The sequence below is a fragment of the Herpailurus yagouaroundi genome, unplaced genomic scaffold (genome assembly GCF_014898765.1).
Source record: "Herpailurus yagouaroundi ecotype Mexico unplaced genomic scaffold, PumYag 29, whole genome shotgun sequence".
In the NCBI taxonomy this organism is placed as follows: domain Eukaryota; kingdom Metazoa; phylum Chordata; class Mammalia; order Carnivora; family Felidae; genus Herpailurus; species Herpailurus yagouaroundi.
The window spans coordinates 110,154,940-110,178,952 of NW_024412377.1; the positions used below are offsets into that span (position 1 = coordinate 110,154,940).

At 33.6% G+C, this 24,013-nt stretch overlaps 1 protein-coding gene across 4 annotated transcripts in view; it reads right to left on the reverse strand.

The window, feature by feature from the left end:
- The window catches only part of KIF2A (kinesin family member 2A), a 65,956-nt gene that overhangs the window by 5,308 nt on the left and 36,635 nt on the right, over positions 1-24,013 (reverse strand). The window contains exons 4-20 of one of the 4 annotated variants that reach the window (XM_040452282.1): positions 23,879-23,933; positions 22,399-22,464; positions 21,669-21,769; positions 19,619-19,714; positions 18,102-18,156; positions 17,569-17,731; positions 15,030-15,120; positions 14,830-14,893; positions 14,133-14,224; positions 13,345-13,487; positions 12,771-12,975; positions 11,942-12,052; positions 10,819-10,886; positions 7,391-7,504; positions 6,366-6,516; positions 2,474-2,575; positions 406-541 (exon numbers count right to left, since the gene is read on the reverse strand). In XM_040452282.1, coding sequence (XP_040308216.1) covers positions 406-541; positions 2,474-2,575; positions 6,366-6,516; positions 7,391-7,504; positions 10,819-10,886; positions 11,942-12,052; positions 12,771-12,975; positions 13,345-13,487; positions 14,133-14,224; positions 14,830-14,893; positions 15,030-15,120; positions 17,569-17,731; positions 18,102-18,156; positions 19,619-19,714; positions 21,669-21,769; positions 22,399-22,464; positions 23,879-23,933 — 1,813 coding nt within the window. Of the gene's footprint in view, positions 1-405; positions 542-2,473; positions 2,576-6,365; positions 6,517-7,390; positions 7,505-10,818; positions 10,887-11,941; positions 12,053-12,770; positions 12,976-13,344; positions 13,488-14,132; positions 14,225-14,829; positions 14,894-15,029; positions 15,121-17,568; positions 17,732-18,101; positions 18,157-19,618; positions 19,715-21,668; positions 21,770-22,341; positions 22,465-23,878; positions 23,934-24,013 lie in introns of all 4 variants that reach the window. The other 3 variants (XM_040452276.1, XM_040452292.1, XM_040452299.1) reach the window with 3 other exon arrangements.

The following is a 24,013-nucleotide window of genomic DNA, read 5'->3' on the forward strand; positions in this document are numbered from 1 at the left end:
CACAGAAAAGAGATGAACGCAGATAGGAGGCTGGAGAAGAGATGGCCCTGAAAAGACATAATCTAAGCAAAAGCATTCTGAAAAGCACTGGCCGATCAAACTAAAAATCTGAATGAGTGTATAAAATTTACAAATTTGTTAAAATACATTTCCCTCTTTAATCATAATATGCTTTTATCTTTACAAATGCCTAAAGAGAAAAGAGAACTAAAGAACACTTGAAATGATATTCCATGTTTTTAGAAAAAAAAAACAGAATGACTGGTTTGTCTTTAAATACCTCTGGAAATGTATTAATGGTGCCCATAATTTTTATTTCAGATGTCCTCTTGCAATATGAAATCCTCTACTAATTATATTCAAATATTAAGTAGACGTAAAACACTAAAATGAAAAAGGAATTACCCCGCAGCTCAGTTAAAATGTCTATTTTTTGCTCAAGAATAGCTTCAAGTTGAGTAGCATATGAATCTACATCATAATCTACTTCTTCAGTCATCTCTAGGAGAGCCTTTTCATCTTCTAACCATCGAATAGATTCCTAAAAGGACAAAAATTCAACAATCCAATAAGCCTCTCTGTAAGACAAAGACCAATTAAAAACGTTGGCATATGCTAAATATCATCAAACATACTGAAGATGGGATTCTCTAAAACTAGAGAATTTAGTAAGTATAAAACATCTTTATTTACAGAATAAAATTAAGAAATATTTCCTTAAATTCAAACACAAACACAAATATGATAAGCCAGGCAAGAGAACTTCATTTTTCTTTTACTGTGCCCTGGGTAAGGGTGTGAATCAAACACACAAGTATCAGTGAGCACATTAATTCTCAAAATTTTAGTAGCTATCCCTAAACTTGGGGGAAAATGGGTATAACAAAGCTACTGAGCAATCAAATGAGGTCTATGGTAGCCTAGAACTTGTAAATCATCTACTATTTACATCCCCATTTGTGGCCTCACAGTGGTTAAACACCAGCTCTTCAAAATTATTTTAACTATAAGGGACAGCCAATTTTAGAAGAGTCAAAGAAACCACTAAATAGTAGCTACTTACTATTCACACATGCTTTAAAGAAACCCTTCATTCTTAAGTGATTTTAGATAACATGGAATTTAGGAGTTTCATTTCCTAGCAATGTAATGAATCCTACTGATTATTAACAAGTTCAGATCGTTCTGAATTAAAGAGTTTGGGGATATAAAAATGGGCACTTTCTAGCTTCCAATGCAATTTAATGGCTAATTATAACTGGACTGTGTATCATAAGAATTAGCTAATGTAGGTATCTATTAGAAAACTATACATGTATCAGTTAAAATATATATACACACACCCCCCACAATTTTTTCTTTTTTCTTAGCTATCTACTTACTTTTTAAAAATAAAAAACCCTATTTTAAGAAATGGCAGATCACAGTATGGAGGAACAATAAATGGAATTGTAAAAAGAATACTGGACTGAAACTCAAAACATCCAGTTCTGCCAAAGAGCAAAGAACTTTTTAGACTTCACCATAAAATGGCAGAGTAGGAAACGATGGTCTTTTTTTTTGACAGACACCTTGCTCCTACAAATTTCTTAAATTACAAGTGTCCTTTCTTGATTTAATCTAAACATCTAGGCCTTTAAATAGATTCTCATAGTAAGAGTTTGACTAAAACTGTAACAGTTTCAATGCATGTACATCCTATTCTCAATTTATAAAATTAATAGTTCACTTATATTTTAAGCCTTTCATCCAGGTGCTCAAATGGTCTACAGCTGAGTCATGTTAATATCTCTTCAACATCAGAGAAAGAACACAGGTCAAAAGAAAGACTGAGCTATTGTTCACTTTTTTCTCAGAACATATTTATAGTTTCCATAATGATATCCAAACTTTATCTACGCTTCCTTGTAAGTATCACCCTCTAGGATATTTTCTTGTTAAAAAAGGCAATAGGGGGATCAAGAGGGAAATCATCAAGTAATCGTGCTTTTAACTGGCTGAACACAATGGGATGAATACGTCAGGAGTTGCTGTGACAGGCAAGGATTTAACACCCCTTACTCATCTGCCACTGACAGTAACCCTACCTCTCCTAAAGCAATCAAAGAAAGGTATTTCCTCAACTACTCTGATAACCCTTAGAAGTTTTTCTTACTGCTGTCAAATAAACTGACCTAACAAGAGAGAAAAGGATAGTGGAGGGGAGAAGTTCAACCCTTCTCTAAAAATGGACAACTAAAGAAAGCAAATAAAACAGAACAGTAGTAAATAAACCAGATTCTTTCACCATAGTGCAAAATAAACATTGTAACCATCCATCATTCTGTTCAAAATATCCTGTCATATATCCCACAAATACACATACACACAATAAGTATATTTTTAGATTGGTGTGATATTTGAAGTATTATGAAAGTTTTTAGTTAATTTCCCTACAGAAACATTTTGATGTAAGGTCCTGTCTTAACTTTACCTGGAACACTGCCCTGTGATCTTCTACAACTTGTTCTTCCATTTCTACCATTTGTGAGACGGCTTCGTGGAAAGTAAACAATTGGGGGGAAACCTCTTCTTCCTTAAGATGAACACAGTTTTAAAAATTAGGACTTTACATTTTAAATGTTACAAAAAAATACTTTTTCTAGGTCACTTATAAAAATGCCATTTAGAAATTGAGGAGGTTTGAAAGATAAAGACTATGAAAATATAATATAAAAGGCAAAGCCACAATAAGATACCCCATATTTAAGCATATTAAGTAAGAGATAATTTTCATTTAGCACAGACTTTACTGCAGAATTACCCTAAAAAGGCAATCTCTTTTGGAACAGCGCAACTTTTCAAAAATACATTTATTGAAAGCAATAAAGATGCTGAAATATTTCTTCAATACTGTTTAATTTTCACTAACAATTTAAATCATAGGTATGTCTTATACATCTTTCCACCAGAAAAGAGATTTCAAGATAATGTCTTTCATGACTGTGACTATCAAATTAGTGTTTTGGAAGGTCTCAACTCTTACTCAGTCTTAATTTCTGAGTTACACCATATAACGTGCTTCCAGTTTTTAGAGAAATCTTAACCGACAAATGACAACTTTACCTCATCAACAAAAAATCCACATACATAAATATAACATATTCCTATTTTGGTCCTACATCAAGTGAAAACTTCTCTAGCCTCGCTTTCTTTGTGAGCTTCTTTCCCAACCCCAATGTCTAATGATTTATTTCCTCAAAATGTGGCTTTAGGGACAAGGTTTACTTAAAATCACTTTATAAACTGTAAGTAGAAAAAGCAATGTTTTTCAAACAAAATACACAATTCTACACATATGTACATATTTTGGTTAAATATTATAAAGAGACATGTGACTCTTTCATCGTATGCTACCATCACTACAAGTTTATACATTCAATTTAGCCAATGACCTTTTTATCTTCTCTTTGGGAAACAGGCATCTGTTTTCATTAAGACATTCAGGCATTATTCTTTCCCTCACTCCCTCTCTCTCTCCAATAAACACACTCAACCAACTTTACTCATTTTACCTGCCCACCTCCCTTTAAAGCCCAGAATGTCTTCTTTCCTTTGCTTTAAAATATTGTTCAAGTTCCTCATTTCCCTGCAGTCTTAGAAGACTTTTGTTTGTGCAACTATTTCTGGAATTCTAATGCACTTTATTATCTTCTAGTTTGTGTACTTGTGTCGGTTTTATCTCTAAGGCAAGTCTTAGACACTATCCCATTTTAATTTACCTTGTTAAAACTTAACATGCACATGTACCAATACTTAACTAAAAACTAATTCTGAACCACCTCAAGGTAGTTTCCCAGGGGTGGCAAAATTCAAAGTTTCCTAGGGGTGGCAAAACTCACACTCTCTCAAATATGGAGGAGAATGCAAGAACTCATGATATTATGCTTAAAAACCTCTGGATCAGTTCTCGTCATCTAGCCAGCGTCTCCAAATTAAAGACCTACAAAGACCCAACCCAAAAGATGTAAGAATAAAACAGAAAAGGTCTGCTACAGAGGGGGCCTATCTTGTTCTGGCTTTCTACATCAGTAAAAGGCACCATATCTAAGTACAATACATGGTTTGTGTTAAGAATTCTAAAAGCGGGGCGCCCGGGTGGCGCAGTCGGTTAAGCGTCCGACTTCAGCCAGGTCACGATCTCGCGGTCCGTGAGTTCGAGCCCCACGTCGGGCTCTGGGCAGATGGCTCGGAGCCTGGAGCCTGTTTCCGATTCTGTGTCTCCCTCTCTCTCTGCCCCTCCCCCGTTCATGCTCTGTCTCTCTCTGTCCCAAAAATAAATAAACGTTGAAAAAAAAAAATTAAAAAAAAAAAAAAAAGAATTCTAAAAGCAACTATACTTTTGCTTCAAAACTTTTGGAGATGGGGGATAGACTAAGGTCAGAATCTCATTTTCAGTTCTTTATTTTCTATGGTTCAAAGTTTAGAACTCTTACTTTTAAACCAGTTTCTCAATTTTGGCACCACTGACATTTGGGGTTCGAGGGAAGACTGTACCTTGTATGATGTTTAATAGCATCCCTGACCTCTACCCAATAGATGCGACAACTAAAAATGTCTCCACACATTTTTCCCTAGGGGGTCAAGTCACTCCTAGTTGAGGACCACTACATTAAGCCCTTCATTATTAACAGACAATAATTTGGAACAACATAACAAAAAGTAGTATGCCCATTTGTTGCTCTAGAATATTGTGGACTTGAGTTAAAAAGTATAAAAACATTAACTTAAAGTTATATAATTTCCAAAGAGTATTTTATTATTGCGGCTAGCAATACATTTAGTGGACCTAAGATGTGGCTCTCACATAAGAAATATGGAGATTTCAGTTGTGGCTTTAGCACTTACTATATGTATGGTCTTAGTTGACTTCCTTCACCTTTTAGAAAATCAGTTAAAAAGCAAATAATTATGGTACCTATCACATCAAATTCTAAGGATTACATCAGATGATAAATAAAATGCTTACCAAATGTAAGTCATGTAGTAAGAAATTAGTAAATGCCACTTTTTATCATGACAAAATATTACTATAAGATTCTTACTGAGAAAAAAAGGGTATAAAACTATATAATTTTTAAAAATGAAGTTTTAAAAAATTATTTAAAATGTAATTTTAAAATATTTAAATATATTAAAATTCTTTAGAAGTTAATTATATAAACTTTCACATCTCACATAAAGGAATCCCCTCAATATGTTAAAGTAATTACGTGAAACTGTGTGTTGTGCTTTTTTGTTACTTTTTAATATACCTCGTAGTCCTTATAAAATGGGGGATATAATTTTTTGAATAATTGGGAATCATATGTTAAATTATGAAATGTCACTAGACATTTCAAACATATAGAATACAACCATATTTAACAAATGTTATTAGCATTTTTCCATGTTTGACTTCTGATACAGCCCATGGTATCCTTTTAATATATGTGCATGTGTCCGAGTTAATTTTGTTTTTAAGCTGTATGTATAATATATGGTATGCATAATTCTTAAATTTGCTTTTTTCCCTGTGTTAGTTTTTAAATCCCCGAATTTTAGGGGCGCCTGGGTGGCGCACTCGGTTAAGCGTCCGACTTCAGCCAGGTCACGATCTCGCGGTCTGGGAGTTCGAGCCCCGCGTCAGGCTCTGGGCTGATGGCTCAGAGCCTGGAGCCTGTTTCCGATTCTGTGTCTCCCTCTCTCTCTGCCCCTCCCCCGTTCATGCTCTGTCTCTCTCTGTCCCAAAAATAATAAATAAACGTTGGAAAAAAAAAAATTTTTAAATCCCCGAATTTTAATAATGATATAAAATCTGAAAAAAATAATAGTTTAGATCAGAGGTCAGCAAACTTTGTTTTAAGCTTATTTATTTTGAGAGAGACAGAGACAGTGTGAGAAGAGAGGCAGAGAGAGAGGGAGAGAGAGGATCCCAAGCAGGCTCCAAGCTGCCAGGGCAGAGCCCAATGCAGGGCTCAAACCCTTCATGAAACCCATGACATGAGCAGAAATCAAGAGTCAGTCAAGAGTCAGTAGCTTACTGACTAGCCACCCAGGCACCCCAGGAGTCTGCAAACTTTTTCAAGGGCCAGACAGTACCTATTTTGGGCCTTTGAGCGTTATAGTCTTTGTCAGTGCTTTTGTACTAAGAAAGCAGCCAGTCAACTTGTAAATGAATAAGCATTGGCCACAATTAAGTAAAACTTTATTTGTAAAAAACAGATGCCTGACCCAGAGGCTGTCAGTCTGCTGACCCCTGACTTAGACAGTAGTTTTCAATTATTAAGTTCTGCTACTGATGAAACGAACTAAAAGCAGATAGTTATAACTATATTGTCACTCACATTTTGCTCACAAAGAAGTTTTAGATCATCTCTCTGAGGGGAACTCCCTACACCCCACTGTGCCTCTAAGTCATCAATCTGATTGGGTGGATGGTGCATTATTGGACGGACATCACCAGCAGCAGTTGGATCCACAGTCAATTCTTTCACCCTATAAACACATAAGAGGTACCTAAAATTAACAAAGACACACGCAGAGGAACAAGAAAATGCCAACCTATTCAATAAAAAGGGAATTCAATTAAACATGTTAAGACTGATGATGTCAGCTTTCCAGATCAAGTTTACCTGAAATCTGCAGGAAGACCAAAGGGATCTTTGGCTATTTAACTTTCAGAATTTACTGCGGTAACTTTACAATTATTTCAAATATAATTATTGTACGTAATAAATGATAATTAGCTAAGTAAGTAAATTCAGTATTTCAAAGTAAAAAGAAACTTTTTGCAATTGAATTATATAAACAGAAAAATGCACTTTTAATAAATGGATTACTGCCAAAATCAGAGAATACACTTTGCATACTTTAGTTGTTTATAGTTGTTATAATGCTCTATTAAAAGAGCTACATGTGAAATAATCATATTTCTAAACTTCTATCATTTAAAAAAATGTTTACCGATTATACTTCAATTTACACAGTGGGAGGGTACATGTTCTAAAGCAAGAGGATCCTTGTTATTTCCTTGGAGTCAAGGAAATTTATAAGAACATAGGAAATAAAGGTAAACTCACTTTAAATGAGACAGTTTATCTCTCAACTGTAAATATGCAAAGATGACATCATCCTTAAAAATATGAGGGGAAATAGGAAGCCTGAATTCTACATCAATACTTTAAAGCAAATAAATTAATAAAGTACACAAAAATGAAGATCATGCAGTACAACCATCACCTGCCAAATGAAATGAAAATGAAAAATAAAATGGCTCAGAACAAAAGAAGTATAAATGAAATATTTATATGTAATGCAATTCAAAAGAAACTATTATAATAAATATCTTATGCATAGAAGGGAAGTAGACCTGGTAATCGAAGGAGAAAAGTCGTCATACTCATAAGAAGGAGAGAGATCGGGGCGACTGCCACTACCCTGTGAGAAGGGAATGTCTGATGGACTAATTCCAAACTCCTTTACTCTGCAGCACCAAAACAGCAACAAATTAAAAGAAAATGCTCTTATACAGACAGCAATGCACATTTCAAGTTTTCATTCAGTATTCAGTTTAATTCATTTAGAAAAAGAGATCAACATTGTTTTGACTTATTGCACCTAGAATAATGAAAAAATAATCAATTTTAAGGTTTTGAGTCTCTCTGTCCTATTGACTACTTAATCAAATTTCCTTGTGCAGTCAATACCACAAATATTATATCAGCATTAACGAGCCCTCAATACTCTTGCAGTCTTTTAAAACAGAACACAAGAGGATTAAGTCCTAATGGCATCCACTGTTTGTAATGAATTAACTTCTTTCTTATGCATTTAGAATGGTATTAGCTATAACCCATCCTTGGTACAAACCGAGAGAGCAGTCATTCAAATAATCTTCTGTGTTTGGTTCAGATGAAGAACCTGGTTAAGAAAAAGCCTATTTAGAAGCGCCCGGGTGGCTTAAGTAGTTGAGTGCCCCACTCGATTTCAGCTCAGGCCATGATCTCACAGTTCGTGAGATCAAGCCCAATGTAAGGCTCTGCACTGATGGTGTGGAGCCTGCTTGGGATTCTTTCTCCCTCTCCCTGCCCCTTCCCTGATCACATACACACTCTCCCTCTCCCTCTCTCTCTCTCTCTCTCTCTCTCAAATAAACTTAAAAAAACTTTAAAAAAAAAAAGGCTATTTAGCAATGGAATTTAAATTGCTTTTGTTAATGTTTCTAATGGTTATATTTAACCAAATTACAGCTTTTCTGACCCCATTTTTGTTATTCCCTATGTCCCCTTCAGGCCAATCCCATTTCATAACAGTAAGCAATATTTATTAAGTACTTCGTACATGTTAGATACTACAATTAGTAAATTTTAGTCACTTTATTATTTAATTCTTACAACAATCTTGCGATACTATTTTTGCCATTTCAGAGATGAGACATTCGTTCACAAAATAAAGTATCTTACCCAAGGTTACTCAATGAGACTGTGGCATAAGTGAGGTTCAAACCTAGCTCTGAGTACAAACATTATGTTATTTAAAAATCCAATATACTAACCATCTGTTTTTCTCATTATTTCTTTTAGGTTTCATCTAAATCATATCATAACTGTCATAAACAGTCACACAGATCAAACTAATAATATCATGTAGATGAAACTAACTATTTCTTCTACTTACAATCTTCCTTTAACCTACTGGTAATGTCTGCTGTCAAAGGTTCAATATGGGATTCTGCTGCCCTTCATCCTTTATGGTCACTTTGGAAAATTTATTTACAACAAAGACTGACTAAATGTCTAACTGTGACGTAACTCTTTTTGCTCCCAATTCCATTTAGGATTCTTTCATTTAGGATTCTTTCAGAATCTCCTAATTTAGATTACCCTAATGGCCTAATATTTTCCTCTACTCCAAGACCTCTTGCCCAACTCAAACAGGAAATATTCTATGCAGGAATCATATTCCTCAAATGAGCTATCAAGGGAGGTTGAAAAGTCTTTATTCCTAGAGATTTAGAAAGAAAAGACAGAATTATTTGTCCCAGGTGGTTAGTCACGTTGCAGATAAATTACACTACAGGATAACAAAATAAAACATTTACTAGGACCTAAATGAACTAGAGACATGGCCAGATATAACATTTTCACCTTAGGGAGAGTCCTGTGCAGTTTGAAGTCTGAAGACATGGAGATTTTTGTTTGTTTTAATCCTACAACATGGTAATATTCTGCTATACTAAGCTGTTTCTCATCTCTCCCATGAACACTTTTGAAATAAGAAGCATTTAAAATTAATGATTAAAACCCTACATACTACAAGTGTTCATTATAAAAATCAATTAAAAGGACTATAAATGTTTGCAGTTAAGAGCCCATAATTTAAAGTTTTTAAGGGCTTACATTCAGGAATAATAATCCATTATATTTTTAAAAGAAGTTATTTTATCTTACTATCTTTTTATAAAATGTCAACAGGCTTATATTTTCCAACAGTTTTTACCATCATTTTGAAAAATCTCTTCAGTTGAAACAAAAGAGTTACAAGTTACAAAAGAACAAAGAACAAAAGAACAAGAAAAGAACAAAGAAAAAGAACAAAACAAGTTACAAAAGAACAAAGGGTATGATTCCATTTATGTAATGTTCAAATATAGATAGCTACCTATGTATATTTTCACGGATACAGTCATAGGCAGTTAAACAATTTTTAAAAAGAAAGAAAAACCAGAAAATTAGGCCACAGAAATCAAGGCAATGTCTATCTTGGGATAGAGGTTAATGGATTTGGACATGTTATTCAGGATTTGTAATCAGGAGGGAACATATGAGGAACTTTCTAGAGAGGTAGAAACATTCTATTTCAACCTGATGATAAGAATTTTCATTTTATAAATATTAGATTATTCACTTATGTTTTTGGCCCTTTTCTGTGTACATATTTCCCATTTTTAAAAAAGATTAAAAACAAAATTTCCATAGCAATTAAAATAAAGAAACGGGGACAAATACTTGTGGTTCAGCAAAATTCAAAGAATGTCCACAGTAGAAATGGAATACAAAAAGGAATCTGATCTCTAAAAATTAAAATCACAAATGCAATATGTGATAATAGAAATTTAAAACTATATACATAGTCATTTTTTTCAAAACAAGAGCAATGGGAGGAATTCATGAAACAAATATAAATATGCCCATCATAATCCAAAGTTCCAAGGGCATTTCATAACTATAAAGAATAAATTAATTAAAGTCTATAATGCTTTCTGTCCTTTCATTTGTAATGCCATTGCCCATTAAAGTATGTAATACTAATTACATGAATAATAAAATGTAACTCATATAGAACATCAGAAAGAAATGTGCTATCATTACTTACTCAACCTCTAGATTCCACCATGTAAAACACTTAATATTGTCAGAAATAATTTTTAGCATACAGAAAAAACAATTTCAGAAACACAGACCAGACCAGTCCCCTCAGACTCACTTAATACGAAAAATTTGCGTGATTTAGATGTTGTAAAATAATATGAAATATAACTTGGTGAAACAGAAAAATGTAATCATGTTCTTGAAAGAAAGACCAATTGTACTAAAGATCCAAATCTCTTTCCAAATTACACATTTCCATTTACTTTCAGAATTTGACCAAAGGACTCTATATACCATCTTAATGTACATGCAAAAAATTTTTAAAAACTGAGAAAAATGTAATACAATTTATCCCATCAGATATTAAGTCAAACTAAATACTGCTCTACTCCCCTCAAATTTGAAACTGAATAACTATTTTTCATACCTATTTGCATATCTTAATGTATTAAGAGTATTTTCACAAGATGCCATTCCTGGAGAGATTGTGGCAATCTATGGGAGAAAAATGCAAAGGTAAAGAAAATTTTATAAATGATGAAGACAATAATATCAACATATAGCTTATTAAGATCTAATCTTAAAATAGTTACTAAACAAAGAAAACACTTATGATATCTAAACTCCAAAATAATTTGCTATATCACACCCATAATCAGATGATAATTATAAACCATATAAAATACAAACAACTCTCTGAAAGTACTAGAAAAATAATTTAAATCAGGCAGAAAATAGAGGTCAACACCTAGAAAGGAATAGCACTGAGTGTTCCCATCCTCCCTCCCCACCTCCACACATCAGCTTTTCCGCCCAAGGGCAAGCCCTGCTGCTCCCACACAGGGTAACTACAACTGCATTAGAAACTTGAAATTTCACAGGTTAAATTAAAAGACAGAGTTTGGAGGTAGAACTATAGCAGCTAGAAAGTGAGATTTGTCCCAGAATAGGGAGATAACCATGCAGGGAGGTAATCTTGACAACCAGAAACTCTACATATAAACTGCCCCAAATCTCTGGCTGACCCGTGACGCAGGCATACACAAGGCTTCCACTAAGCAACATAGCTAAGTCTAAAAGAACTAAACAGGTTTCTATTTCATTTGATGCCCCCGGCAGGGGAGACAAGAATTTGAAGTTCAAGTTAAGTTCACTTCTGGCTAAAACAACAAAAAACTCAATAATCTTTAGAAGATATGAATATCCAGAGTGTTCATTAAGATATTTATTCATAGTGAAAATGATAGAACCCAAAATTAGCAGACATACTAAGAAACAGAAAAGTGTGACTCATACTCAAGGAAAACAAAAATCAACGAAGACCAACCTCAAGAAGACTCAGATGTTGGAATTAGTGGAATGCATTATAACTGCAATATAATCCTCTCTATCAGACTGGCAGGGACCACATCTTAAGTATCACTGTATCTCTCACAATAGAAGGATTTAAATGTTTGTTATTAATGTGCATTATAATCTTTCCACAGATAGTGTGAGTTATTCATTATTCAGAATTAAAACAAAACAAACAAAAACAAACATAAACTTACCATGCAGGTACGAGAATTTTCACCTATGAATGAATCTCTTAACACCTGAGTGAGTTTACTTGCTCTGAAAGGAGTATGAGGTTTATTTCTACCTAAGGCTCTGATGCACTCCTGCCAATTAAGAAAGCAAGTTTCACAGGTTAGGCTTCTTATAAAAAGTAATCTTAACTAATATATTTAAAAGATCTTTTACTATAACCCTAACATTTAAGATCTGATCAGCTCTGGAAACCCTACTAACAGGTTTACAGCACAGTAAAGATGGTCCCATAAATCTTAAATCAAGAAAATAAAATTAAACAACAACAACAATAAAGTACTTATCATTCCAAAAGATTCTTCTGGAGACTATGACTACTATTTAGAAGTAATAGACAATAGGATAAAAAGCTAAACTTTGAAAGTGGCACTACAAAAGAAAAAACATAATGTTTTTGTAGTCTTTTCAATCCTTCCTTTTGTAGTCAAGGAACAGATGTAACACTCCCCCCCTCTCTCTCTGAAAGTCATTCCACATTTTCCTGAGACATTATTTCTTAGCTGAGTTTTGCGGTTCTTTGTCTTCTTCTAAGACAGTATGACTGACTAAAGCCCTATGGAACCTCCCTAAGTAGGCTCAAAATTGGTCCTCTATTCACTCTAAAAAAAAAAAGAGTATGTGTAAAGAAAATTTCTGAGCACAGTGTAAATCTAGAACTGTAAACATAAGTAAATTTTGATAACTTCTCTTATTTATTAGATGTTACAAGTGCTATCATTTTCTAGATACTCTAAACAAAATTAAAGTCAAAAGCAAAAGACTTTTCACAATTAAATGCATTTTATTTACCTTGAGTGCTAAAAGGCTTTTATTAATTTCAGCACCTTCAAGCCTGGTTTGCCTGTCTGCACTGGAAGTATCAGCTCCTCGTTCATTTCCAGCCAAGTCAATGAGAGAAAATTTGCCATGTAGTTTTCCTTTCCTTCTAAGAATGATCTGAAACACTGCATGGCTCCGAGATGAATGTGCATTTGCAGATGTTTGACCGGATGTCCTACAATGTGATTAAGGATATTTTACATACAAAAACCCTTTTAGTTTTTGTTTCAAACCAGAGTATTTTCACTAAAAAGCAAGAAAAAACTATCCAGTTCTCATCATTTAAATACAAATGAAGACAATCTGAGTTACAACACTTCGATACAACTGGATTCATACAATTTAATCTGGCACACTTCTAGTATACTTGTAGTATGATTACCAATATAGTAGATGTCACTCAGAGTTACAAGTAACAGTAAAAGTTTTTATGAACAAATTTTTACTGCCAAGAGGCAATGAATAACACCTTTGCTTTGTTTAGAAACCCCAAGTATCTAAAACTGATTAAGAGATTAAGTTGCCCTTAATTAAAATGAGTTACCTGCAACTATTGCCTATGTCAATGAGTTTCAGTACGTCTTCAACACATTTGACTTCCCGTTCCTGTAATCCCACCACTTGAACCTGCTGTTTTCCATCTTCCAGCACTCTTAATTTTGTTTTCCTGTTTAGCAAGTCAAACACCTATTTCAAAAAAATCCAAATCAGAAAACTAGCCTCGAAGAAAAAAAGAATCAATTCTATAAAAATCAGAGTCCAAAAAATTTCAGAAAATTATAGTAATTAGAATAATTCTCAATACTGAAAAGTTGAGCATTTCAAAGGGAATTTTTAAAAACCTCAAAAAATGTTAACATAATATTCTAACATATATAAAAATGGGGTGGCGGGGCGCCTGGGTGGCGCAGTCGGTTCAGCCAGGTCCGATCTCGCGGTCCGTGAGTTCGGCTGAAGCGCCCGACTTCAGCCAGGTCACGATCTCGCGGTCCGTGAGTTCGAGCCCCGCGTCAGGCTCTGGGCTGATGGCTCAGAGCCTGGAGCCTGTTTCCGATTCTGTGTCTCCCTCTCTCTCTGCCCCTCCCCCGTTCATGCTCTGTCTCTCTCTGTCCCAAAAAAACAAAAACAAAAACAAAAACAAAAACAAAAAGTTGAAAAAAAAATAAAAATGGGGTGGCAAGGGTTGCACAACATGAATGTACTTAAGGCCACTGAACCTGTACACACAAAAAATGGTTAAAATGTTAAATCTTATGTTATGCATGTTAAACCACAATTTAACACTCCTCCCCCACCCCCTCCAAATCAGAGTCTTTTTAAGTTTCCACTTACCTTTCCACTGTAAATTTCAAAAAAGGTTGCATATACTTGAAGTTCTAATTTCTTATAGTTTGGCTTCTTTAACATTAAAAAGACATCTCGAGCTATCAAGAATGTCACATGGAGAAAATTGTTAAGATGTTACAAATACTATCTTTGAAAAGCAATTCAAATTTTCTGTACTTAGAGAAAATCAGTTAATCTTTACCTAGAATGACAAGATCAATAATAACAATAAAGACTAAAGTGAACATTATTTTACAAAAAAATAGTAATAGTTTTTTGACATTTACGGTCTAGATGCCATTCTCTTTCATGTTCAGTAAAAGAATGCTACTATTTATCTTTATAAATAACATAAAATTATAGGTGGTCATAGTAAGATTATTTCCACAACCACACCAAACAGATGTGGTTTTCACAAATCAGCTGATTCACAGCTGATTTTCACAAATCAGCTATCTAACAACAAATACTAAGCTCTAACAACATGCCAGATTAAAATGACACAAATATCAAGATTTCTGTCCCAAACACTTAATCTCACAATTCTTTTCAAGCAGTTTGACAACCTAAAACTGACATAATATACGGTAAGTTTAGCTTTATGGTTATCCTTCAAGTCCTGAACAATATTTCCATGTTTTATTTCAAAGCCATTTGAATAATATTCAAGAATATTACAAATGATATGCAAAAAAAGAGTTACCTGCTAACGCATAAATTCCTTTAGAACAATCTTGGTTCTTTCCTGAAAAGTCACCTCCCATAGTCTACATGTTAAAAAGGAAATAAAAAATAGTAGACATTTTCCAGAAATAAATCTTAAAAAAAAATAGGTCTTAGAATTAAGCTATAAGGAAAATAAACAAGCTTCATACCAGGATGGAACTATAATGAATTACTTACATGAGTTTTTCCACTTCCAGTCTGTCCATAAGCAAAGCATGTAGCCATTCCCCTTTCGAATATAGTTTCAACTAGTGGTCTAGCTGTAAACCTTAGAAATAAAATACACTAGTCAGAATGTGCTGTCAATATTTAAATTAAATAAATAAAATATCAAGTCTTATTAATAAACAAAATCATTTTAATAAATCAATGTGCTCAAATGTCAGACTACAACTAAGCCCACTGATATGTTAAAAATTTTAAATAAATTCCTCTTAATATTGCTTAAAGCTCTTTAAAGCATAATTTCAAGCAATTCCATAATAAACAATGGTCACAATAATGGATAGAAAAAAAATGACAGTAGCTAAGCTTGGGCATATATACATATATATGTATAATATATATATTACATATATATATGACAATATGAAAGTTTTAAAAAATAAACAAAATATCAAAATATTAGGCAGACAAGTAACATTTATACAAAGAAAAGCAAAAACATTTTAAAAGAAACCACATCAAGAGAGTGATAATCTCAACAGAGAAAAACTAAAAGGGAAAAAAAACTACAAAACTATCTTAAGACCATCTACCCAAGCAGAAAGTGACAGGATTTCCTTGAATATGGCTAAGTAAATATAAATTATATTTGTAAGATACTGAGTTTGGAGTTGATAGTCTTAGTTCAGGAGAAGTATGCCAAAATTATTATGGTTTGAGTTATTTTTCAAATATATTATTGTAATCATTGTTTAGGTTTCAAAATAATGTATGTGGCACACTTTATACAGTTGCTCAATTATTTTTAAGACAAAACTGAAAAAGGTATAGAATAAAAGGGAGTAAGATAAAAAGGTCAAACCAAAGTAGAAAATGGGTCTGCAGAGTGATTAGACAAAAAAAAAAAAAAGGCCTAACTTGCACTCCTTCAAAGTTAAAGAAAGGGGATAGCATCAATATTGGTAAATTTAAGAAGCACAAATATAAGGTAAAAAGGAATGTTTACTAAACCTAGAATATTCAGAGAAAAATATCTTATGATTACAAAGTCAAACAGACATTTTACGAAACAGGAGTGGAAGTAGAGAAAGAAGTGAGGGGTGAGGAGAGGACTATTCTCAGTAAGGTAAAAAATAGGTAATTTATACTTATAACTCCCTTATAAAACAAATTTTTCATAATACTATTTAGCGTTCACAGGTTCTTTAATTTCCTCCTCGTTGCAACTGAACTTCTAGTTTACTGGCTTAGGACCAATAAAGTTGGTTTCAATAATATTTCATTTATAAGTCTTCAATTCTTAGGACTCTTAATTCTTAAATTTTGTTTTCCAGCCATATTTATAAAATGAAAGGACAATGAAAAAGCATTCAAGGGGCGCCTGGGTCACCCAGTCGGTTAAGCGTCTGACTCCTGGTTTGGGCTCAGTTCATCAATCTCAAGGTTCATGGGTCTCAGGCTCTGTGCTGACAGCAGGGAGCCTCTTTAGGATATTCTCTCTCACACTCTCTCTCTCTCTGCCCCTCCCCTGCTCATGCTCTCTCGCTCTCAAAATAAATAAATAAACTAAAAAATATTCAAGTAACTGCCAAGACAATTCTATATACACTGAAAGAACAATGCTCTTAAAAGTGACCTCCCCTGCTCCCCTCCCCTGCTCATGCTCTCTCGCTCTCAAAATAAATAAATAAACTAAAAAATATTCAAGTAACTGCCAAGACAGTTCTATATACACTGAAAGAACACTGCTCTTAAAAGAACACTGCTCTTAGAAGGCAGTGTTTACAAACTATATATGAAAATCTAAATCTGGCCTAATAATTTGGGATATCAATGTATAATACTTCCAAGTTTGAGTTGTTTGTAAATTGAATATGTGAACATGTGTGTGTGTGTGGAAGGAAATGTATCTAGCCAATAATAAAAACCATGATTTCAGGTGAGCATTACAAAGAACAAGTGTTAATATATTCATCATTGTTTTTCTTTTAAGTTTATTCATTTTGAGAGAGAGAGTGCGCATATGCGAGCACACACACGGGGGAGGGGTACAGAGAGGGAGACAGCGCTGACAGCAGAGCCTGATGTGGGGCTTGAACTCATGAACCGTGAGATTTTTTTTTTCTAAAGTTTATTTATTTTTGAGAGAGAGAGAGACAGAAGGCAAGCGAGGGAGGGGGAGAGAGAGAGGGAGACAGAGAATCCAAACCAGGCTCCATGCTCTGAGCCAGCAGAGAGCCCAACACAGGGCTTGAACTCACAAACCATGAGATCATGACCTGAGCCAAAGTCGGATGCTTAAGCAAATGAGCCACCAAGACACCCCTGGAACCCTGAGATCTTGACCTGAGCCAAAAGCAAGTCAGAGCCTTAACCAGCTAAGTCACCCAGGTGCCCTTCATTATTATTATTATGTAACCTTGTTTAAACTCAGAATTAAAAAAAAGCATACTATATTTTTTGAGAGATATGCCAAGATCAATTAAGTTTCAGGGTGGTGACAGATACACAGTGTAAGAACAAAACTGTTATTTAAAACAAATTTACCTACCTGTAAACCATTTCATTAGGAGCTGAGTCATCAAAGGCATAATCAAAACGAAATGTTTGGTTTTCTAGGTACCTTGTTAAATCTACTTTTTGTTTTGGTTCATGTACCATCACAACATCTTTACTGGGGATTGTGATTACATCAAGATCTTTCATTTGAGTTTCTAAAAGAATAAATGAAAATGAATGCCCAGTAATTTTCACAGCATTAGGATGTACAAATGTAAGCAAAAAGAAATGTAATTGAAGTATTAAGTTCTATAAATACAAAAATTTCAGAAATACGCCATTCAATAAGATATAGTATTTCAACAACCAAGAAAAATAATCTAAATTTCTGTGAAGCCAAAACCAGAAATGGCAATGATTCATAGAGCAGTAACAAATCAAGAGATCTAACCATAGAAATCTGCGTAATGATTTAAAATGACTTCTATTAAACTCTTCTGAACCAATTTAATTTCTGCTATCATCAAAATAAATTACAAATTGGGCAAAATCAACCTCTTATTAAGAGTTCAAAAAGCATCATACCTTTTTTATTGAGTGGTCGTTTTCTTACACAAACACATATTCTATGTTCATCAATCTAGAAATAAAATATTTTGTTTCAATGTTTATCAGTGTTATAAAACACTAAAAAAGTCAGTTATGCACTATTTCCTACAGAGGCTCTAGAAATTGATGCATAGCATAAATAGGATAAATAAGTTTAAAACACAAAATGGCAAGTACAAATTTTAATAGTTAAGAGACAATGATCTCTAAAATTCTGAGCATAATGGAAAGTTGCTTATTTTTTTATTTGGTAAACAGTAAACAACCTTGTAGAGGACACTTTGTAGCATTAGGCTCACGTTAAGAAGCTGCCTTACTCACTACAAAATATGCTACATATAACAAAGGCACAATTTCCCACCAAGTGATGTATTTTCGTGTTGATTAAAAGGAAAGTTGTTGACAAAAATAACTAACTATAGACACAATTCTCAGAATATTAGTGAGCAAAATAACTTCAACAATTTTATAATAGGTCGATTCTTACACATATTTTTCATAAAATTTATGCTCCCAGTACTTGCCTGTTAATAATAATTAAATCTGTAACACGGGGATTAGCAAAGTATGGCCTGCAGGGCTAATCCAGGCCACTACCGGCTTTTGTAAGTTTTAATGAGACAGTTATATGTTTAGGTATTGTCTATGGCTCCTTTTGTACTACAAAGGTAAAATTGAGTAGTTGTGACAAAGACCATTTGGTTCACAAAGCCAAATTCTTTACTATCAGGGTCTTTGAAGGAAAAGTTTGCCAATCCCTGCCCCAAAGTAGGAGTTTCAGATGTAGTAGGTTAAAGGGGTAGCAAGGACTAAAATATACGGGACAAAAGTATTATGAATAACAACTCTATGAATACATCAGCCTGACAAAAATGTATTTTACGTACCCAAGGTATTCTGTACAGGCCAGGTCAGATGGATTATCTCCTAAGTATTAATGACTCACAAACTATTCCCTGTCCAAAAAATTCTCATTCTTCAACAGGAAAGTAGTTGAGTAGTAAGACAATGAGAATTTATTTCAAGTGCTAGGTTTCTGGACTGGTACAGTTCTAAACAACCATATTTACTGTTAAAAGCCAGACTAACATTTATTTAAAAATAACAAATTAACTAACAGCAAACTGATAGGACAGCGGGATCTAGAGCCCAAGAGGAAATAAGCTTGGAACCGGGATAGAAGTTTAAGTGACAGTCAGAAAGGAGAATGGGTCTTCTGGCATCATTCCTTTAACTGTTGTTCTGCCCTGCCAAAGACAGAGAGGATTTGCTCTGAACAGGACATCTCTATGGGAAGCCTGTCTGATAAACCAAATTATGAGAGATAAGCACAAATGTGGATGATTTCTTGATTTTCTCCTTAAAATATGGGGAATGTGCACCCATAAAGAGAGAAAAAACTACATAGCTAAATCCAATATTAAGTGGTTATCAAATTTTTTTTCTTTTACAGCATAAAAAATTCCATAGCAATAGTTTATAACGAATCTTACAGGATCTGCTGTTGTTAATGGTCTATAATCCAAACTTCCTCTAAAATCTCTGATCATACACATAATTTCATAATTTGGGTTTGTAGCATCAACATCCTGTAACAAGAGAATTCATCATTTATTATAATTACATTAATTATATTGTTGCATTTATGTTAAATATGGTTTGCAAATTAAAATTAAATTAGCAGACTGTGTCATTTGTTATAGCCAAGCTGAAACTCAAACTAAAGGCATGATATAATTTAGTTTCAGAGTTTAGGATTAATAACATGCCCAAGAATCACCTTATTACATACACAATTCTGATAGTCTAATGCATTGTGTTAACTCTAAACCAAACACTCCGCATTAAAGCCACTATGAACTCTCAAAATCATGTTATATATAACTTAATCATCCCAGAAAATTAAACAAAAGAAATAGTGCTCATCTTAAACATCAATAAAGAAGTCTAAAAAACTCTAAATTTCTAAAAACCTGAAATTCTAGAAATATTCATTTAATCACCTTTTTCTTCCCAATACTGAATCCAGTGTTTCAATAAAGTAGAAATACGGATTCATTTATGCCCATTTTCTGTTTTTGTTGACTCTCAACAAAAAAAAAAAAGAAAGAAACCCTAAAGGTGGTAAAAACCACCTCAGAACTTAAAGGAATCAAAACACAAAATTTTTTCAACTTTTAAAATTTAAATTACTGAATGTGTTGACTGCAGTCAATAAGCTACTAAACATTCTAAAAAGTCAGATTTTTATCATGCACCAGGTACAGATTTGCTTTGAATATAAATTTCAAAACTGTTAATGAAAATTACTTTCAATTAACTTTCTTTTAGGAAATGATAACTATGTCAACTGAAAAACTGAATGTAAAGTGAAAATTAAGAAATCACAAGGTGAAAATATTATGAGGTTCCCACAGGAAACACTAGGTGGCATCTGTGCTAAGTATCAGTAGATCCATCTGCATTGTTTTATTTATTTCAAAACCAAATGATCATTATCAGATCACTTTAAGTTAGAACCTGATTTATTAAAAATGCTGAATTTTATATTGGTTTTATAATCCCACAACACAACATCTTTATAATTTAAGGGCATTTGAATATACTCCTGAATAAAGAAACAATCCTGATGCTCGTTTTTTTTTGTTTTTTTTTTTTTTTTTAATATTTTAATGTTTCTTTATTTTGGAGAGAGACAGAAAGACAGAAAAGACAGAGCGTAAGCAGGGGAGGGGGAGAGAGAGAAGGAGACACAGAATCCGAAGCAGGCTCCAGGCTCCGGGTTGTCAGCACAGAGCCTGAAGCAGGACTTGAACTCATGGACGGTGAGATCATGACCTGAGGGGGAAGTCGGATTCTTAACCAACTGAGCTACCCAGGCGCACCAATCCTGATATTTTATTAGAGGAAACAAGTTCTAAGAATACAGTTATAATATAAGCACAATAAAAGAGTTATGGGTATAGTAACGGAATTTGCAGCAGATGAACACCTGCAGAGAGATAAAAGACCAGTCTTCTATGTAATTTTTCCTTTGTTAGTAAACAGTTTTGTTACCATCCAAAGGGAATGTGAGAGACACAAGAGATAGGCTTTTAATATCTAGTATAAATCAAAATACAAGGAATTTCTGCTTTCCCTGTGATATGCTGAATTCAACCATGGAAAAATAATAAAATTTTGTAGTAAAACTGTCTACTTTATAATCATCTACTTTAATTAGATATTCTTCTGCATGTATTTTTAGATCATTTTAGAAAACCAAAATATACTATTCTTGAAAGGTATAATGGCTGCATTTGAATTCAGTAACACAATGAATTATTATTCAAAATGGAACAAAACGTGAAAAGTACATGTAGCAAAAATGCTGTAACATATTTTCATAAGAATTTATATTATTTCTCATCAGTTTAACAATCAATTAATATACTGAAAACTTTAAATGAACGCCTCCACTACTTTTTCACAAGCATCTCACGTTCACTAACACAGTCTAAATCTTCAGTTCATGCATAAACAAAATATGATTCTGTTACAAACCTGGGCTCTTTTTTCTCTAAGTTCTTGCTGTTGTAGTCTCCTTTTTTCTCGTTTTTCTTGTAATTTTTCTACTTCTTTCACACAATTAGATTTTCTACGTGCTGAAAGAAAAAAGATGAGCTGTAGAAGCAGAGCTTTCTTTTTATAGTACTGAACTTACATGCAAAAATTTTACATATAATCAATCTCACCACATAACACCAAAAACAAAGGTACACACTGACAAAGCATGCCTATAACAACTACGTGAACTTTACTATGAGCTGCTTTAACGAAACCAGGAACAGGACAATATACAAATGGTCAAGAAAAATGACTTTAACATATTGATACATGTCATCTCTTGGTTTACAATCACAGATGTTTGAATTGAAAAGATCGAGAAGCATAAGAATTTCTTCCATAACATCTTTCGAATTATCATCTGACCAGAATTTTAAATTCAAAGCAACTGAGATATTGGTATAATTTTACATTTAGAAATTCTCCAAAATATACATTTAAACACCCAATTAACAGACTAAACTAACAGGAAAAAAATTTTTCCACAGTGGTAAAATGAAATCTGCAATCGTTTGTAGTTAAACTTTACCATTTGGAGACTTTAAAGATGACCAAGAGAGAATACATGTATGCCTAAAATAACTGAATCCTTGGTACATGATTTACATACAAGGGGGTCCAAATTCCTTTTTTGCAGCTTGAACTGGAGATATATCTGAAACACTACCATTCTGTTGTGCGGAGGAAGACTGCTCAGGAAGCTGACTAGGCCGTGCACGTGCAGAACCAACCACTGTAAATGAAACAATTTTTAAATTCAGAACAGAAAATTAGTAAAGATGAACCCTAGTAAAAGGAACAGAGAGACCTCAAAAGAACAGATACTTAAGAGGTACATTAGTCAACTCTCAGATTTTCTACTTACGTGGGTATAAATAAAGTATGGAACAATCAATTCTGTTCAATAATCTAACAAGCCAAGAGGTTTTTCACAGGAATGTGTGTGGACTTCGGTCCCACCCATGTAATTTAAGCTACAAAACTCAATCTGAGGGGCGCCTGGGTGGCTCAGTTCGTTAAGTGTCCGACTTTGGCTCAGGTCATGATTTCACCGTTCGTGAGCTAGAGCCCTGCGTCGGTCTCTGCTGACAGTGTGGAGCCTGCTTGGGATTTTCTCCCTTTCTCTCTGCCTCTCCTCCACCTGCACTCCCCATTCATTCTCTCTCTCAAAATAAATAAATATATTTTAAAAAAAGAAACAACTCATTCTGAATAATTTATATAAAAACTAAAGCCAAGCCTAACTCTTAATAATCATTTAAATAATGTAAGTGTAGCAAATATAAATTTTAAATTTAAATGCACTGTCATTTTGAAAAATTTACCCAAGTCTGTACATAAAGTTTTAAAAAAAGCCCTTCAACCCTGCCTGTAATTCCAAATCCCACTCTCTGCTCCTCAAATATGCAAATCTTCAGCAAAGAATTTCCCAATGATTATGTTACCAAAGTGAAAAAATAAATATAAAGTAAAATATGAATATCACATTTCACATAGCCAATATAAATTTTCACAAGACTCAAAGGAAGGATAGGTTTAAAGTGTAGGACTTTGCCTCTACCTCCAATCTCTCTTCTAATACCTATGCCTGTCCTTCACATACAGAGAAATTATCACTGCTAGAAATGACAATTCTGAATTGCTGAAAAGAAAAGAAATTAACTGTGTTTTACATTTCTGGGCTGAAAATATATGGAATACCTGCAATTAACTACAAATTGTACCTATTCAACTTTTCTTTAACTGACTCCCAAGTTACCCATGACTCTTTTTGGAAGACTGTTAGCCAAAAAGTCACATTAAAATGTGAAGGTTAGATTTAGTCTTGTGAAATCAATTAACTGACTACTTCCCCATTCCTTTCTTTCTCATGATAACTCTTCTCAAATCTGAAAAGTTACTAGGTAAAGAGATCAATCAAAAAGTGCACAGATTATGGAGTTTCACATTCATCATGTACCTTTATAAATCGTTTTTCATATTATTGACATTATTATATTAGGGAATTTCTGATAGCCAACCTTCAAATTAGCCAGGTAAAGTTTAAATGAATAATAATGTCAAGCGTGATATTAACTTTTCATTTACTTTGTCAGGGTCATACTAAAAAGTTAATAGGAAAAATTATAGAGAAATGTTTACTTTACCTCTGTTATCTCTTGGAGGAGGGTCATTCTTAATAGAAGCCACAGTCCGTCGATTCTATACAACAAAAAAATGTTCGTTTACTTTCTCTCTTTACTCCTCAGATATTTATCATAATTTCAGCTTTCTTTAATTAA